General features: G+C 39.9%; 1 protein-coding gene across 12 annotated transcripts in view; it reads right to left on the bottom strand.

Annotated features, from left to right (window-relative positions):
- DAAM2 (dishevelled associated activator of morphogenesis 2) overlaps positions 1-19,294 on the bottom strand; it is a 203,572-nt gene that overhangs the window by 39,828 nt on the left and 144,450 nt on the right. For all 12 annotated transcript variants that reach the window (XM_072035714.1, XM_027454027.3, XM_072035715.1 and 9 more), the window contains 8 exons: positions 14,470-14,580; positions 13,356-13,459; positions 11,446-11,512; positions 10,135-10,252; positions 8,443-8,581; positions 6,923-6,981; positions 6,321-6,505; positions 5,100-5,417 (listed from right to left, as the gene is read on the bottom strand). In XM_072035714.1, the coding sequence (XP_071891815.1) occupies positions 5,100-5,417; positions 6,321-6,505; positions 6,923-6,981; positions 8,443-8,581; positions 10,135-10,252; positions 11,446-11,512; positions 13,356-13,459; positions 14,470-14,580 (1,101 nt within the window). The remainder of the gene's footprint in view (positions 1-5,099; positions 5,418-6,320; positions 6,506-6,922; positions 6,982-8,442; positions 8,582-10,134; positions 10,253-11,445; positions 11,513-13,355; positions 13,460-14,469; positions 14,581-19,294) is intronic.

The following is a 19,294-nucleotide window of genomic DNA, read 5'->3' as shown; positions in this document are numbered from 1 at the left end:
AGTTCCTCCCTGTTTCAGATTGTCCCATCAAACATTGAGATGAAAAAATATATCTTGAGGAGAGCCAGTGGTCAGAAATTCATAGAATCATTAAGGTTGTAAAAGACCTCCAAGATCATCTGGTCTAACCATCACCCTTATCACCAATATCACACACTAAACCATGTCCTTAAGCACCACGTCCAACCTTTAAAGGCACTGGACCTTCTTCAGGAACCATCCATAGAGTTGTCATTGGGACAGAACCCTGGGGATGCCAAGAGCTACGTGCTGTGTTTGGCAGGCACCAGGAGCTGTATGCTGTGCTTGGATGTGACTCAAGCGACAGCTACTTATGAGAGTCTTGCCCATCTACCTGTCAGGCTGGAAAGCCCTCATGGGAGTGAAGTTTCCCCACGAATGGCAAGACTGATGAAAGCACTACAGAATGGGCTGGTCTTACTGGATTGCAGAGGTGCCTGAACAGGCAGTTCTGAGACTCACAAAGGGATCGCAGAGAGTGGTTCTTATCTGTATCTTCCAGAAAAAAAGGAACCAAGGAAGTTAAAATGATTCCTGTTTCATTCATATTCATTTTAAGACTTGGGTTAAATCTGATCCCAAATAAGCTGGTTTGTGTGCTACATAAAGCATGAAGACAAACTCCAAAGCAGCACTCATTGCAATGGTGTGCACAAACAGAACTTTGACCCAAGGAACCCATCTTAGTGCTTAAAAAACAAGCTAACTAGTCCAGTCAAAGAAAAACTTAGGCAGGCATAGGTATAAACAACCTTTGCTTGCAATGGGATTGTCCTTTCTATTTCTATCCTAAGTTCTGCCCTTGAAAACTTCATTGTTTTTGCCAGATAATTTCCTACACTGACCTCTTCCTACTCAGTTATGGATTAACTGGCTGATTGTGCCTTGTCATCAGCCAGAGAGACTGAGAGTTTTAGGAGAAACAGACTTGTGTAACATGGGTGCTATGATAAATGATTCCCTCAGCACCAGAAAGAATACTTATGGTCCCTAACTCAAAGTTCTAAAATAAAGAAAATTCTTATTTCTTCTTCCCTTTCTTTCTTCCTCCTTAAAAAGGAAAAAAGAGAGGTCACTTAATCAACGAGCTTTCTCCCATCTTTATGTATTTATTTACGCATTTATTCATTCAACAAGTCTACCAAGACCTGTGGTTTCTCTGCTTTACAAAGCCTTGGCCCATTTTAAGAAACACACCCTCTGAACTACTTTTCCCAGAGTTCTATCGAAATGGTAGTACATACTAGTTAAGGAAATATCTTATTTACAGAACAATTATTTACAAGACATTTGCTGCATCAAGTTGAAGTTTTGGTAAGTTGCATTTAATAATTAGCTCACTGGAGCTGCTACAATTGTTATTCCACCTTTGTAATGAAGCACAATTTGTGGACAAAACAACGAAGATTAGAGAATAGGAGTGCTTCTAGGAGCTAGAAATCATACCAAGCTATCCTCTGCTACATCCAATGGATGATTTTATTTACCCTGAAGAACAAATAATGATACTCTGCAGCAAGTCATCAAAATCCATCATGACTCAACAACCTCACAGAAAAGTGAAAGCTAACAGTACTTTGGGTCAGCCTTTCATTTATCCTGCAGGGCTAGAAAAACCATAGAAACTATGTGTGTTCTGCAAATACTGAACCAGACAATCCCCAAATGTTTGTAAATTTAAACCACCAAAAAGTGTAAAACCTTAGAATTTTGATTCATAATTCCATTATGTATCTGAAAAAGGATGTTCAAGGCCAGTTTGGATGGGGTCTTGGGCAACCTGATCTAGTGGGTGGCATCCCTGCCCATGGAAGGGGGGTTGGAACTGGATTATTTCTAAGGTTCCTTTTGATCCAAACCATGCTATGATTCTAAATTTCTTTCTTAATATCAGATCCTTTTCTCAATGGAAGAAAAATCCACTGTGTACAAAAATTGTATTTCTGGCATCTTTGTTAACTGAGACAGCTGTTTTATCTCAGCGTAGGACTGGGCACCACCAAAGCTATTACGAGCAGCTTCACACAGAGATCTTGCAGGAATCTTTCCATTAAGTTTGAATTTCTGGCAGAAATCCTGTATCATTGTCTGCTGTGATCCTCAGGCTGTTTTAAGGAAGAAAGTTCCAGAAATCAGAATAATCAATAATATTACACGCACAAGTTCACCCAGGTCTGGATCATTTGCTGGAGTCATTACCAGCCTGTCTCATAATGGGATATTTCTTCTCTAGCCATGAGATAACAAGCACCACAGTGGACAGTTGACTTGGTTCACTCTGACAACTTCAAATTATTATGTTTATGTTTATTAAAGAGTTAATTATATGAATCCATAGTTCCAGAGTGCTTGAAGCCACTCCATTGTTTGGATGAACCATAAATGTCTGGACCCTGTTTGATCTTGGGTGTTATGTAAAATCCGGGCTGGGAGAGCAAACTCTACATTCTGTTTAGAAAGAAAGACAGGAATCTTTCCAGGGCATTACAGTAGTTACACTGCAGTATCTTTTTCTTGAAAAACAGAGATCCTTGGCACCAGCAGTACTCTAGTGCTGTATGAATGGAATTCACAGACAATGCTACAGTGCTGTATGAATGCAGCTATGGTGTGGAAGGGCTTAACCAGAATTCAGCCCACGTATGCATCCAAATGGCTTTGCCACTGACCATCAGCTCATATCAAAGCTAGTACAAAATCTGTAATTCCCAGAAGAAATTAGTGGGTTTTTGGAGTTTCCTTGTTAGAAGCATGAATACTTTCCAATCAAGCTCTTTCTAATTGTACCCATGGGAACTGCGGACAATCTGTTATTGTCAACTGCTAAGAGTTAGAATATATTTGATCATTCTTGTAACGCCCAGCAGATCAATCCTTTCCTTCCTAAGACAGTACTGGGGCTGGGGAAAAAAAAATAAAAATCACACCAATTGCCCCAGAGAACAGCCTTAATTCCTCTGCTAAGAAAGTATACCATAGACAAATCCCTCATGGTCAGCCCTATTCACACTCATCTAGGGCTCTGTCAGCTTTCTTTCACTCCATGGACAGAAAGGGGGTCAAAATCACGTGGGCTGCCTCAGTCAGAGCATCATCTTTTTACTACACAGCTTAGGATAGAGAGCCTGCACTAACTACTTTGAAGGGTGGGCACAACAGGATGCAAAGAGCTGAATAACATACTCGATCTGGCTACAGCCCTAAGTGCATGTGCAGCTCTGTTTCCAGCACTAGGTCACTGCACCCTGCTGTGTTGCATGGTGGAAGCATACCCTTACCTTTGCTATCCGGACCAGCTTTTAAAGATAAAGAAAAACACGGTATCAGATGTATTTTTTCTCAAACTGTTTTTTGGGGGGAAAACTTGCATCCATATGAACTGGAAGTTAAGCACTACCATGAACCAAAATAACATAATATTATAATAATATTATAAAATAATACTATGCACACTTCCAGGCCTCGGTTTCCCCATGCTCAAGAACTGGAGATATGCTGTCCCCCGCCAGTATGCTGTTTCTGAGTCTTTGTTACTTTATATATAGCTACTTTGACAGTTAAGGAGAACATCGTTAAAGTGCTGCAATAGTAAAGAAATGCAAGATGAGGCTATCTGACCTACTCATGACTTTGTATCCAGAAAATTCATAACCACGTGAACAGAAAATGAGTGCCTTGTACTGAAGCAGGGAAACCAGGATAACTGATGAAGGTGGACAAAATCCAGCACCTTCTCCAGCAGACAGCGGAATTATTTAATTCCATAACAAAGGGTACCCAAAGAACAAGACAAATGTAGCTCTTCACCTCAACCTCTGCAGTTTTGCAGGGACCTCACTAGGTCAAAATGCTAACACAAACACCCCAAAATGAAAACTCCTCCCTCTTATGTCCATTTTTCCATCTATTCTGCCTTCTTCAAAATACCACGTTTTACCTACCTCACCACCCAGGTCTTCAATTTTATTAGTACAGCTGCCTTCACTCCTAACCAGAGGGCAGGATAAGCCTACAGTTACTGTACACTAAACAGAAACACCTGTGGCTCTCCCTTTTTCATATATATTCATATATATATACACATATATTAGTTATTATTTCTTTTTTTTCAGAGCACTAAGTCCCATGTTCTGCAAAGGAAAATAAATCCCCGTCTTTACATTCTCTCCCACACCCCCCACGTGGCCTTGACAGACAAGCACAGACGGTGCAGCAAATATTTCACTTCACTTTATTTTAAAGAAAAGGAGAGAGGGGGAGAGAGAATTCTTGTGGCATTCCAGAGGTCCCTGGACACTCATTCCAAATGCCTGAGTTGGGCCCTGGGTGAGTTTCAGTCTAAAAGAGAACCTGGGTTTCTAGGCAGCCATCCAAACTCAATACAGACACTTTTTTTCTTTGTAAATCAGTTAAAAAAATTAAGACCTAAAGAGAAAGGGAGAAAAGGAAAAAAAAAAATCAGGGAGAGGAGTGGAAAGGAGGTAAAGGCAACTAAGATAGCAGAATATGAGTGCAACAGGAGGAATCCAATTCCTCTGCTTTTATTTCCACTTCAGAGTTTTATTCTCAAGTGGCAAAGCTGTAACCATGCAAGGAGAAGGGCAGCTAGCCTCATGGCCACGAGTGAATGGTGAGGAGAAACAGGCCACCTTTCTCTCCTTGGAGACTGCTCCTGTCAGGGTAGAGGAGGCTAGTTTGGAAGCTGGTCCTCACTGTGCTTTGCTTGCACTGGCTCTAACTGTCCCTTTCCATGATGTGCAAGTGAGGGCAGTTCTGGCATACCAGCCCTAGAGATGTCCAGCTATGGCTTACAACATTTAGTCCCACTGCAGCTATGCTGAACCACTGGTATGCTCAGATCCACTGCAGCTCAACCTAACTGGCACCTTGGTCATGACAGGAGATGTGTTGTGCTACTGCTGGAGAAGTGGGGAGGCTCCCTCAGGACAGTTACTGACTCCTACTGACTCAGCCTAAGGAAAGCCACAATATCACTGGCTTCAGTCACCATGGCATTAATCAACACTGATTCACACTCGGAAAGTTAATTAATTGCTGAGAGTACTGCAGCTTCTTACCTCACTCAGCTTAGCCCAGTTGAAGGATTTCAGTGGGTGTGAAGGCTGCGGGATAGATTTCTTCTTCAGGCTGGTGCCACTGCTGCTGAAGGTGGTTGTTGAAGGAGGGGGCATCCCCATGCTGAAGAAGGGTGGTGCTCCTGGTGGGGGAGGAGGTCCTCCTGGAGGAGGTGGTGGAGCAGGAGGAGGGGGGCAGCTGGAGAAGGGCAGAGGAGGTGGCAGCGGGGGCAAATTCTCAGACATGAGAGAAGACGACAAAGCCAGTGGGCCACCTGGAGGAGGGGGTGGTGGGGGTGGGAAGGAAATACTGCCCCCGTGCTGGAAAAAAAACACACAGAAAAAGAAAGCAAACGGTTTAAAAGGCACAATAACTCCATGTTGCCAGCTGATGTGATTTTATTACAAGTCTCAAAATATTTGATGTTTTCTTTAAAGCCTCCTGCACTCAAAGCCATGCAATAAAGGGAGGAATCTCAGCTTTCATTTAAGAGAAAGTTTCAAGCCCTTGAAGTTGTGGAGAAGAGCTTGAAAAAGGGAACCATAAATGGCTCAGAAAAACAGAAAGCTAGTAAAAGAAGCCAAAATGTATTATTTTCTCCTTATGTATGAAAAAAGAGAAAAGTTCAATCTTATGAACTTTTGAACTCCTGGGTTTTAAACCTTGGGTTTGAAAAACTGAATACCTGTCATTAGGCCCCACCAACATAAAGTGGGAGAGGGAGGAGGGAATGAATCTGCTTTTTGCAGTGTCTAACTTCAGGCCTCTGTCCTGCGAGTTGAAGCTCCGGCACACTACTGGAACAGGCAGGAAGAAGCAGATGCAAATGTCTCTTCTGCAGAGCTCCAGGGTAGCACAGGCCCTCCTGAAGCACAATGGGAATCCTCTTTCATCGCTAAATTTGCTTTCATATCTGGGAGATTTCTCTATATTCCACCAAAATATTCCTCCAGTCAGGACCACCTCAGCAGTAAAAAGAGTGCCTAGAGGAGGACATGTGTGCCTCAGCAGCTTCTACAGAGAAGTTGGCTGAAAAGAAGGAATGGAGCAGGCCATTCATTCATTACCCATTCTATACCACCAGCTCAGGGATTTTGGTCCAAACTGAAAGCTGAACAGCTTCTATGTGTTCATCTTTGCAGCTGGCTAGATAATGTACTTTTGTTCATCATTCACTTGTTAGCAGGCTTTAAACAAGATTGGGAAGAATCCCAGTCTCTTACCGAGAACTCATTAAGTTGAGCTACCAGGTCATTCATCTGGTCCCGAGTCTGGCGCAACTCCAAGGATTCCTTCTGCAGCTTATCCTTCATTTTGTTCAGTGTCTTCATCATTTCATCTTTCTCCTGGGTCTTTGTCTCACATTCCCGCTCCTTCTTCTCTAGCCTGCTCATCAGCTCGGCATGATCTAGGAAGAACAGGTAAGTGGGGCTAATGAAATAAAGCTCATGGACAGTTCCCAAAGAAACGGAGGTTACACTGAAATAAAGTTGACAACTCTGTCAGTTCATCTGGGGATGTTTAATGAAAGTAGAGAAAAGAAAATGGAGTATGACTGTTCTGATGGTAATATTCAGTGATCAATAGAGCAACGCCCAAGTTTCACTTACATTGTAAAATCACTTCATGTGAGGATTGAGGGAAGCCCTATCCTATGAAGCAGATAAACTCATCATAAGACGAAATATACTGGAAGGGACAAAGCAGGTTTAGTCCATGAAGGAAAACTTGGACATCCAATTGTGCCTAGCTTTGTTGCCCACTGCCCTGTGACTGAATCATGCTCTTCCTCGCTTTCACCCCCAAACACAAAGGACACACTTACCTTTCCGAAACTTCTCTGCCTGATCCCTCCACTGCTTGACTTCATTTTCGTTCACCAGCCTGAAAGACGAAATCGGATCATTTAAATTTGTTCTGAGCTATCCAGCCTAAAAGGCAAGTGGCCATTGTGTGAAGTGATCAGCAAAAGACAACCTGGTGAATTTACATTTAATCAGGATCATACCAGTGGTCAGTCTGGGTCCAAATCCTGATCCCTATTGTAGTTAGCAGCTTATATTAAAAAGGTGATATCCTGTAGCTTGAAGTCCTAAAGAGGAATAAAGGAATGTCTGGGGGAAAAAAATTCTGGCATTTCCATGTCTTCAGGTAATACCATCAAGGTGCCAAGGCTACTTATTCTGAAAGGCAGAAGTCATAGCTAAAATCATCCTGCCATGGGATACAAATTATCCTATCATTAATACAAGGCTGGATTGCCTTCCTTTTTTATTTTTTCCTTTTTTTTTTTTTTTTTTTCCCTTTTTCTGTTTTTTTCTTCCTTAAGAGAAGGGAGGATGCTTATCTGTTGGGTAATATATCAGTAACAAGGCAATGCTCGTATCTCACACTGGCACAGCTATTTCCTATTACTGACAGAAAATATGCAGGGCATGCTGGAGACTGATTAGATATGCAAAATGAGTAGTAGTTATGAAAGTAGAAATGGAAGATTAGGCAAAAGTTCTAGAATGGAGTCTGATATCCAGACAGACAGAAAGAGATCAGCACCGGTGTACTTTTCCACTATGAGAAACCAATTTTGATTTTGACTCATGCCTGTAACAGGATGGACTGTAGAATTTTTAGTACAGGAGAACTTGATTTCATCTGAGGCTTATGTTCTATAAGAATGCTCTACCCAGTAGATATTTCAGAAGGTTAATGGGCCATGAATTACCTGAGGTAGATGGATGGGATGGAGACTCCAAAAGTTTGGCTAAAAAAGGACTGTGAACAGGGAAGTAGAGATGAGAGCCAGCTAATGTAGCTAGACTTCTCAAATGATGCGCCCTATGGGAAAAAATAATGGTAGAACCCTTGGCCAAGTCTGTGGGTGAACACATGCAGATGCTTTACTGAGAGGTAAAAGGTTTTATGTGCTAGATGGGGACTATTTTCAACTATTTCAAATCTTTCTAAACTATGTGCTCATTAATGAGGAATCAGATCTAAGTAGAAATGACAACATTTTGGGGAGAATATCAATGAAAGCTTCCATCAACATTTTGAAAGAAAAAGGAAAAATGAGATAGTTTTGTTATACTATCACTTTTTTTTTCTCTGCTCTTCTAACTAATATTAAAATAAATTAGAAACCAAAAGCAAGGACTTTGCTAGAAAATAACATCTGTTGAAGACATCATTAAAGGGAAACTTGGCTATAAGACTAGCAAGTCAACAAGAAGCTGTAAATTAACACAGGTAATTCTTCAGGTAAGATATTTTATTTCCAAAGTACCTGCATACTTATCATATACTTATACCTTTATAAGAGAAACTAACAATAATGCTGCAGCTTACATTTTAATTATATTTTTGACATTGAAGTTTTCCAGCGGAGCTATATCTGGATCATCTCCTCGTTCATCCTGCAGGACAATTTGTTGGAGTATTCTGTCCAACAGCTGCCATTGCTGAAAATTTCCTCCATTCCTCTTATCTGTAAGGAAAATGACCAACCCATGAGAACTTCAATTTTCATGCCAAAGTGCATAGATCTACTGACAAACTGGCATTCCTTCCTTTCCGGTTCCCATATTAATCTCTTATATAGTAAATTACAGTACACAGAACCTAACACTGATTTGAGGCTAGAAGATTATTTACAAACACTTGGCATATTAAAACAGCACATAACAAGCATTTGCAACTCTATGTCTGTCTTGCATGTTCAGGCTGTGCAATCCTTTTGACAGACTAGCTCCAGCTTGCACTTTAGATGAATTCAGAATTGATTCTGTCATGATCATGATGGCTGTTACTCAGTAATTTATGGGGATTGATAGCTTTTTGCTTTGTTTTTTATGCACCTAGGTAATATCGTGACCAAGCACTATAAAAACAATTAGATGTTCTATCTGCATGCTCAGTTATTCAGTTGTCTGCAGATCAGTGAAACTCAACTGACACAAAAAGTTCATACAAACATGATCAAAATGTGTTGAGAGAAAGAACAGAAACTGAACAAAATGGACTGATCCCATGCATGTCAAATAAAAGAGCCAGAGGAACATAAAATTCACTTTAGCTCCCTTAGCTACATAACCTAGACCTTAAATTATTTTAAATTGCTCCAGTACAATCCTGTCCTACCCTAGAAGGACTTAACTCTTCTGCCACCAAACACTCCAGGTCGATACCCAAAGCTCAAGTATTGTCTTAAATGGTAATAGCAAGGAGGCCACTGGGACAAACAACTGCTTGAATTTGTGCATGGCAGTACTTAAACGTAATCAGTGCCTGAAAACATATCACACTACCTCCTGAAAAAGCTCACTGCATACTTCTTCCTAAAGTTGACTTAGTTTGACTGTTCAAATATGGCTGAAAGTAACCAAAACCAGCCCCTGATACCTAACAGGATTAAGGCAAGTAGTTCTTATGTGAACTTGCTATGCTTTCATGCAGCTGCTACACTCTTAAAACATGACTGAATTACTTTATTACAGTTAACAAGTAGATTTCTATCACCTCTCTTGAAAACAAATGCCAATGTTATTTTTCAGTTTGAGTTAAGGAGCCCTCAGCTGACATTTTGCCACAAGATAGCAGCCCGAAGACTTATTGTGGAATTTCCCAGTGAAAGAACAGCTTTCAGTACTGTATTGTTTCACCAGAAAAATTCCTCACTGCATTTTGTTAACATTCAAAATGGTGTCTATTTCTGAGAATTCTCTGATCTGAAGCACAAGGGCTCTTTCTTTTTTAAAGCTCCTAATTTAAAGTCACTAAGAGCTCTGTCAGTGACTAACTGGAATGTCTCCAGCTACTTAGTTTTATTTGCAAGTGCAAAGAAGTCAAGCTGCTGCTTTAAGTATTGCACAAAATCTGCTGGGTGGGATCAGTGCAAGATACTAAGTCCCTTAGGCACTGCCAAGTTCTGAATGGAGGACAAAAGCAGTGTGTGTTCTGGTAACTGTGACCCTGCACCCATGCCAAAACTTCACCCATTTCTGCAACACCCCTTCCTCTGGAAAACTGTGATGTACTCACATGGCATCTGCAAGCAGTGCTGGAGGATGGATAACAAATAGGGATAGGCATCTGTGTGCTTCAATCTTTTCTTGATCAATTCAAACATCTGAGAGGCACTTTTTGTATCAATGTGGATCTGAAATTAGGAAAGGCAGTGCAAGGGCAAGTCAGAGAAAAAACATGCACATTGAAAGCCTGACTAACTGTGAAAGGTCAGACCAACACGGAGACAGCAACTGGACCTCTGCAGTCTCTTGGAATGTCCAGCTATAATCTCAGTGAGGAGCTTGTACATAGGTCTCTGAGATATGCATTAACCTACTCCAGAACAGAAAAAGATCCCCAAGGCAAAGGGTTAGAAAGGTGGTTAGTAAGTCACATAGAGCCACCAAGACACCTAGAGCTGTCCTGAAGCAAGCAAAATAAATAAATAAGTAAGATACCCCATCACTCAAAGTGTCCAAGATCAGACTGTGTGGGGCTTTGAGCAACATAGATTCATAGAATGGCTTGGGTTGGAAGAGACCTTAAAGATCACCTAATTCCAACCCCCCTGGTCTAGTGAAAGATGCTTGTTGCTGCCCATTGCAAGGAAGTTGGACTAAGTAATCTTTAAAGGTTCCTTCCAACCCAAACCATCCAATGATTCTATAAGAATCTTTGGGTCCAAGGAGTTGGTGGCATAAATAATAGACAATAAGCAGGGAAGGATTAGTTTTTCTGTATCAGTGTTTGGCAGGAACTGATTCAAAAAAAGAAGAAACTACAACTGTTCTGGATCCTACAGCTCCTTACTGTTGCTAGAGGTTGTGGAAACTGTTCTTGTTTTATGATCATCTCAAACTCCACCCATTCTAAAGTACTGATTCTCTCCACAGTCTCTGAGGTGGCAGTATTCAGGAGTTTCCTGTGATCTATTGGGAAAAGCATCAAAAATGAGCCCAAGTCCTGTAAAGAACCCATACTCCTGTAATAGAGATGTCTGAAATTAGAATGCATCTTGATCGTTAGGACTGAAAACATGCCTAGGACTGAAAACATGCCTAACAGTGTTGATAACCACTTCTGCTCCTGAACCTTCAGCTAAACAAAATAAAGAAGGCTTTGTAAAAGACATTGCAGAAGCCCTGTTCTGTGATCATTGTTTTAATTGCTCATAGATCAGAGATCACCTACATGCTACATGAGAAATGGTGAAAACAAGAGTACCAGCCACGCTCAGCACCAAAGACAATCATTGCTTTCAGGGAACACAAGGGGAAGTTGCATCAAAGATACAAAAAAGATGTTCAGCCTTGGAAAGTGAAGGTACACCATAGAAAATCTTACCAGGTCAAACCGCTTGGCAAGTTCCAGGTCGTCTTCATTTCTGACCATTTCAAAGAAATCTAAGTGCCTAAGAGAAAATAGAAAAAGAAAACCAAAAACCACCAATGGTCATGGCATAATTCAGACTTAAACTAAGTGTGCCGCCACAGAAGAAGCAACACTTGGAAGTTGGCAAGCCTTTCTTACATAAAATGTTGGAACATGTATGCAAAGCAACCCATGGGGGCTAATATCAGGCCAAAAGAAATGATCAGCTGTGGTCAAAATGTACTTTAACCCTTGTGCTAAGTCACGGTGTTGAAGTAAGTGTCTAAAAATAAACATACAATTGAAAAAGGATATTCCACTTGTAGTTAATGCAATGCCTACACTGGTAATGCATTCTAGAAAGTCCACCCCATACTTGTTAACTAGACAACATTAGCTGCATCTAGAAAGTCCATGCCATGTCAGGCAACATTAACAAGCTGTTTCTTTTATGTGGTGGAGTAGAGATGCATTCAGTGGATTAGTTAAAGATCCCTTCCAACCCAAACCATTCTATGATTGTGTGATAAACAGCATAGTTTGCAGCTGTCTTTCCATTTACCTATTAAGCACAACAGCATGCTTCTGGTGGGATCTGGGGGACCTGGTGAGAGATGCAGTTGACCAAGGCATATGGACTTATCTTTCACAGAGATCAGAGCATAGGAGATGCTGTGGAAAAAGGCTGTGGCACATCTCCTTTTCTTGGCTTGGCATACAGCCTACATAATCTAGACATCTGGGATCCTCTCAAACCCCTGTATCATTCTCATTGCTATAACTTGTAAGATCCACAAGTTCCTAAAATCTTAAGCTCTTTCTATACGTCCTGGTTACTAGCCAAATGAACAGGGAGTCATACAGAACAGATCCTTTTCTTGGTTATAATGTTGTAGACAAAAACCAACATTACTTGTTCCAGCTTTTCAGCAAACACAGCCACAAAACTGTATGTAATCTTTCCCTGTAGCATTAATAGATAGATACAAGCCTCTCCCTGCTCAAAGACATGAGGTCCTTCTTCATAATAGGCAGTTGGTGCTAACCACTTGCTTATGCAGAATCCCAGAAGCATTATATGCTCCATCACCCTACAGCAACTCCTAACAGTGGATATTTGAGAAAACGGTCCCTTGAAAGCTGCAGACATAGGCCTGATTAGTATTTTTTCACCATATACTTCGGCAAACTTGACATTCCTACCTAGAAAGTCCTAGATACCTACAGACCAGCCCTGCTCTGTAGGAAGGGGCTTGGAGTAGCAGACAGTAAGGGACAGCAACACACTTGCCAGCAAGTATAAACTGTTAAATTTTGCACAGTAACAAAGACATTTAAAATAGCTACCTGTTTTCCTCTTTTGTCTGCTTGACATCTCTACCCCTTTGCCCACCATAGGTTCCTTTTCTCTTACAGTTGTGCCAGTGCTACTGTGTGGAGGGTTGTGTTACAAAATAGATCATAAAAATGAGTGAGGTTAAAGAAAAATCTTGGAAACCCAGAACCTGCACAATGTCCACACATACTCAGTCTCAATGAAATCAATGAACTGGTTTATTTCCCTCCAACCGGGACAGGCTTTTGTTACACTTTTGCTATACAAGAAAAGAATTACAACATTTATTTTTTCATTCTGGTTGTCATCCTCAGCTTAGAAGAAAAACAATTCATGAAATCCTTGTCACAGCCACTTCCAGTTTAGCATGTGTGTTTCCTACTTCATCTGCTGATTTTAATTTTAAGGACAAATCTCCTTTTTGTCTTTAAAGGGAGACAGTTATAGGGAGAGACAGAGACAACTTTGTGCTTAAATCTGAAACCCAAATATAGGAGATCAATGTTTCTCTCTGCTGATAAATGACAGTTCTCAGAAAATGTCTTACCTGTCAAGTGTTGCATTGTCATGTCCTCTTAGCTTGTCAATAACAGGCTGAATTCCCAGCATTAGAAATTCATATCGTAGGTGTAATCGGAACTCCAAATTGTCCTTATAAAGTGGGGGAAAACAAGTTACATGGTTCCAGAAGCTTTTAATCACACTAAAAAAAATTGCTTAAATCCTTAATATTTCCTTTCTTAATAACCTCTATCCTGACACCAAATACACATGATGATTACAGGATTCTAGTAAAGTAAGTAAAAAAAATTAAAGTCTTTGCCTCTGTTTCTCTTAAAAATACTGCCCTCCTGTATCTACAACGAATTCTGCAAGGCCAGTCACAACGATAGCACACTTCGTGTTCCAAAAAGAGCAAAAGTTATGAGTGCTTGCCTTGCTAGTCAATTAGAGATTTACCTTCTGTTTACAGATGTACAGAACTACAGTTCATCCTCACATTTTTTATAGATATTTGTCATAAATTCACCATATACTCTGCTAAATGATACCTAGTCAGTAGGACTTTACAGGGCTGTTGCAGATACAGCCAAATACACTCCCAGAAAGAGCTCTTACAAGATTGTTGTCTACTGTGGTTTAACCAGAAAAAAAAAAGAAAAAAAAAAAGTGAAAGTTACACTGCTAGTGAAACAAAATCAGCTTAAACTATTCTCCAGACACAAAAGAAAGAGTTGCTAATGAATGAAAAACAACAAACTGACTTTTCTGAAAGCCTTTGACATTTTTAAATTAAGATGTTTTGAGTTTGGCTTTGAGTCAAAACATATTAACATTTCAAAACATTTCAGAAGGTAAACCAAGATGTTTTCTAAAAGACTGATATGAAAAAGGTAAATGCTTTGCAGTTCTTAAAAAAATAACAAAACCGAAAACCACAATCATTTCAGTGAGGTATGTTATATTAGAAGAATCAGAAGAGACGGGGGAATGAAATAATATTAAGACATTGTAGGACTGAACTTAACAATTAAGCATTACTTTACACAAACTATATATGCTCAGGAACACAAGATTTGTGACATAATCTGCTAGCCTTATCCAAGGTAAATTAATTCAAGCATGACATTCGAGATGGATTTTCTAGGGCAGTGACTCACCTCACCAGCCCCAGCATTCAGAACAGCATTGATAAAGGACATGATAGCTGTTTTGAGATTTACTTCATCTCGATATCGCCCCATACTTCGGTCTAGCTCATTCAACAATGTCTGAAACAGAACAATAGATTAGGTTAGATGATACAATCTAATTCCTTAGACCATTTTGCATACTGCTCCTGGGACCTGCAAACAGTCATCTGATTTGCTATACACTTGCTTAAATAAATAACTTTTTTTTCAGGCAAGATTGTTAACAGTCTTGGCCATGCCACAATAACTAAAGAAGAACAGTGATAGGAATAAAATACCCACATGATCCTAATAAAAAAAAAAAGTTTTTTAAAACAAGCTATTTGAGAAAAAGCAGATGCCCTTTACAGTTCCTGCCAACATGATCTAAGAAAGAAACAGAATGATATCTGTCCTTAACAGTTAACTCTATGGGGAATATGATGGGGAGTTTATACATGCAGAAAGCATGTTCCTTCACTTACAACCATTTCACATGAAGTAGACAATTACCTGCCTCTTGGTAAGCTCCTTTTAAGGATTTTCAAATAATAGGAATATCCCCAGGTCCACACTTATTGCAGCTTAAAGGTGAATTACAGAGCTCAAGCAGAAGTGCAGTTAAATTCATATTTCCTTATTACGTCTCCGTATTAACCAAATAGCAGGGGTATTTAGCACTCAGCAAATATTTAGTACAGAAATACTGTTGGTCTAATCTCTACGTACATATAGATGGGTCATCATAATCTTGTGAACACCAAGAGAAAGAACAGAGGAGAAAAAAGCAAAACACTAGGCAAATAATGTTGGTAGCCTCTGCTCTATACAGTCAATTTAGGACTGCATTGATTTAATTCCAACTGAATATTTACTGAAGAGGTTATATGTAAGAACTGATTAGCCACAGAAGCAACTCTACTTATAGCTTTGTGCTGATGATTTTGAATCTTCTCTTCAGGATCTTCTCTGATCAGTTCATAATTCTAGGGATGATTTTCCTTACTGGAAGAGAAACAAATTCCACTTGAGCTCTGTCAATTCAATTGTATGGATCTCATTCCAGCGTTAATAATAAACACACCGCACTGATGTTTGTTTTGCTGATGCACTAGAAAAGATGGAATTCTTTTTACTCTTCCCAAGAAGTTCTGGCCATAAAGGGAGAATGAAGACAGAGGTAACTTCTTAGTGTTCAGCTCAGCAGATCCATCTAAGTAACATCTTGAAGCTATGATGCTGAGTAAAGAAGTTCATTTTCCTTTAGTTAGTCTTCTGTTCCTGGCTACTGAAAGTGTTCATTCATAGCAAAATCTTTCCCATGCTAGTCATCAGTTTCATAGGTCTGTCTTGCTTCCTGTAGAAAATGGACATCACCATTATCCTATGCCTGGGGAAAAGGCATCCCCTGAGGAAAGAAATCCTTCCTGTCTTCATGTGAACCCTTTGTTTGTTTTTGTGCAAAAATATTTTGATCTATCGTACAATGCTACAAAAGCTGTTCTTATATCTGAGCACAGTGTGTTTGACTTCACTATCAAGCTTGCTTGATTTCATAAACTCCTTTTTCCTGCATCTTCTGAATTGGCCAGATGGCACCTGTCTATGTCCATTCTCCTGGAATTTAAGCTTCCACCATGTCCATGATTTCCCAATAGTCATGTTATGACCAAACAGCAAACCTTCCCCCAAGCTTGTTAGCAGTGGGAATGAGTCTTACATAAAAATACAAGAAATGGCCTATTGAGTCAGACTGATGGTCAATCCAATCCATGTCTGATAATGGCAATAGGATACTAATTAAGCAGTCTTTAACTCACCCCCCACATCCCCAGTTTTACTCTTCAACTTGCAAAATAAGCAGAAGTGAAACAAATGAGAGTATTTAGTTCTGTTACTGCCGGACTTGACACCAAAATACAAAGCATACATGTCTTGGAATAATTTAAACAGCCATTACTATAAAAGCATCAAAACAAATTAATGTTTTGCTGGTTTTCTTCAGAGGCCTCATTCCTACCATATATTCTTATAGACGTTTCAGAGCACACTAGAATCTATACAACAACGTGCATGACAGCATCAAGAGGCTGAATGATGTTAGCTAAAGTTTTCTATCTCCTATTTCAGAAGGCTGAAGTAGGAGCAGAACACAGGGGCAAGGGGGCAAGCCAAAGAGCAAGAGCAACAAAAGCTCTAGCCTGTAATATACTCATTAAAGAACAGCGCATCCTCATGTGGTTGTTCAGCTCTAGAAGGAAACACTACGAGGTCAGGCAATTCCTAAAGATCAGATTCTACGCCCACACTATGGCCAAATTCCAGTATCTCTAACCCTTTGCAAATGGCTGACATTCAAGTCTTCACTTGAACATTTTCTGTGAAAAAGATTTCACCACGCCTCTTGGCAGCCAATTCTGTGGCCTAATTGATCTTATGGTTGTAAAGGTTTTTCCTACTATTTAAGCAAAACTTTCCTCACTTAATCCTATTATTCCTCATCACTGACATCCAGTAAGATTTCATTGAATCTACAGCAAACCTCAAAAGGCTTTGGATGAGCCCCGAGGGGCAGAAGCAACTCAAGTGGGAATACAGGGTTTTAATTTGTTCCTTTTTAGTTCCTCTACTACATTTCCAAATTGATCAGATTTCTCTCTACACAACATGCTCTGTACTGATGGTGCTTAATGCAAACCAGGCAATGGGGCTCTGGAAGGAATGTTTCTAATCTCCACCTTTTCGACCGACGATACCAAGCTTCCTTTACTCTTTCACCTTAAGCTTTACAATTTCTAGTAGCATTTAGGAGGAAAAACAAGAGTGTTCTGTCCAAAGCAGCCCAGTTAATATTTTCACCAGCAAGTGAAATCAGCTCCTTTCAGTCTGAATTGAACATCTATGTTCACTCCAGACTAAAAGGAAAATTCTTTCTCCCCAAACGGGGCCGCAGCTGTATGGGTGTTTCAGACAGCAAGTTAGTCTGGAAGGTACTGGCATGTCCTGAAATACTTTCCTGGGCCACTATAGCACTATGAGTTTGTAACATCAGTTTGACAGAGAGGAGCAGAGTACAATTTATAGGCAAATTAGCACATTTCAAATGAAAATTGGGTGAAGCAAAGGCAGAGCTTTTCCCAAATTGCCTCAGGAATGAGATTTAAGGAATGTCTTTATATTATTGTGGTATTTGAGTAAAGATGAAATATTTATGTGAAGAGGTCAGTTTTCAATGAATATTTTATTTTTATCCACTATTTTTAATTATCCATTATTGATTTATCCTTTATTTTTATCCATTTTGTGGACTGCCTGCCTGTTGGACATTTAAAGGAGAATTATTCCAGGCAGAAGGGCAGCATAAAGAAAAAGTCAAAAATTAAAGAAGGTAAGGGGACCAGCTCAGGCAAGAAGCTGACAAATGTGAGAATATAGGAATAGCCACAACAAAAATTCAGTCACAGACAAATTAGAGAGTCTTGTCACAAGTACGAAGAGAAAGCTGCTGGTGATGGCCCTGTGAACACACTGAGCGATGGAGATATAGAGTGAACTTGTAGTACTCGAATGCATTCATTTAAGTGAAGACTGAAGTTTCAAAGGAGAAGAGTAAGTTCTGGTATTTAGGTACTTACTCCTGTATCTGTAAAGTGACTTATCTTGGAAGTTAAGGATTGCATTGAATTTTTCAGTCAAATCCATAAAGGAAATGCTGGTAGTTTTTCCAAAACATTACAGCACAGTTTTAGAATAGTGATCTTCAGTTGGTGTACCCTAGTTCAATTTAATTAAATTGGGATTACAACTGTTTAAAACACCCAGGAATCTCACTCTAATTTGGATTTTGACTGCAGAAACACAAATATAAAACTGCAAGTTCCCTATCAAAACACAAGGAGTTGTAACAACACACAGGCAATGATGCAAGTGTAGGAAGAACCACACATGAAGTCCCAGCTTTCCTTCTCTACTAATTCACCAGTTGCTGGTGCTTCTGACTACTCTTGGCTGCCTGTGCCAGGTAGTAAGTGTTGTGCTTAGAAAACTGAGCAGCAACAGCTTCTGACATTCAACTGAACATGCAGTGTTTTATGGTAACATATTAAATATATAACCTGCACATCACTCCACCACACTTTAACATGTGCAAATTGGAAATAAACAGTGTTTCAATCCAAAGCTGTCAGCAGCAAGTTATCCACAAGGTCATGTTTTAGATGGCTGCCAGTAAATAGTTCTGAACATCACTTCCTCATTCTTACAAAACAGAGTGGAACTAGAACGATACAACCCACAATTTTTACTCAGCACCATGACATCCTTATGAAAAGGTAGGAAGGAAATAAGGAAGGAAGGAAGGAAACAAGGAAGGGAATAAAGAGGAAGGAAGGGAGAGAGAGAGAGAAGACAAATTGTACTGGGGAAAAGCAGTTTCGTGTTTCACACGTTTACATCTTGATTTCTCAATATACGCACTGCCGGTCATCACAGTTGATATGAAGAGAATGGAACATTAAGATTTACTACTATCCGCAAGAGTGGAAAATAATCCAAACACATAGTATACAAATAAAGTGCCAGCTTTCACAGATGAGGATTAATCAACTGACAGTGAAAAGGTTGATAGGAATGAAGAATATTTCCAACCACTGTTGCAAGGAGGGTAACTTAAGGAAGAGGACCAATTACATTGATGTTGTCAGAGGTCAGTATTACATCTACGTTATTTATTGGATATTCCAACAAAAGTAAGCTCAGTAAAGCTTCCAGAAGGCCCTGTGCTTTTTTACTTAACAAGAACTTTTTGATTTCC

This window comes from Anas platyrhynchos, chromosome 3, assembly GCF_047663525.1.
Source record: "Anas platyrhynchos isolate ZD024472 breed Pekin duck chromosome 3, IASCAAS_PekinDuck_T2T, whole genome shotgun sequence".
Taxonomy (NCBI): domain Eukaryota; kingdom Metazoa; phylum Chordata; class Aves; order Anseriformes; family Anatidae; genus Anas; species Anas platyrhynchos.
This window is presented reverse-complemented; position numbering and strand designations above follow the sequence as displayed.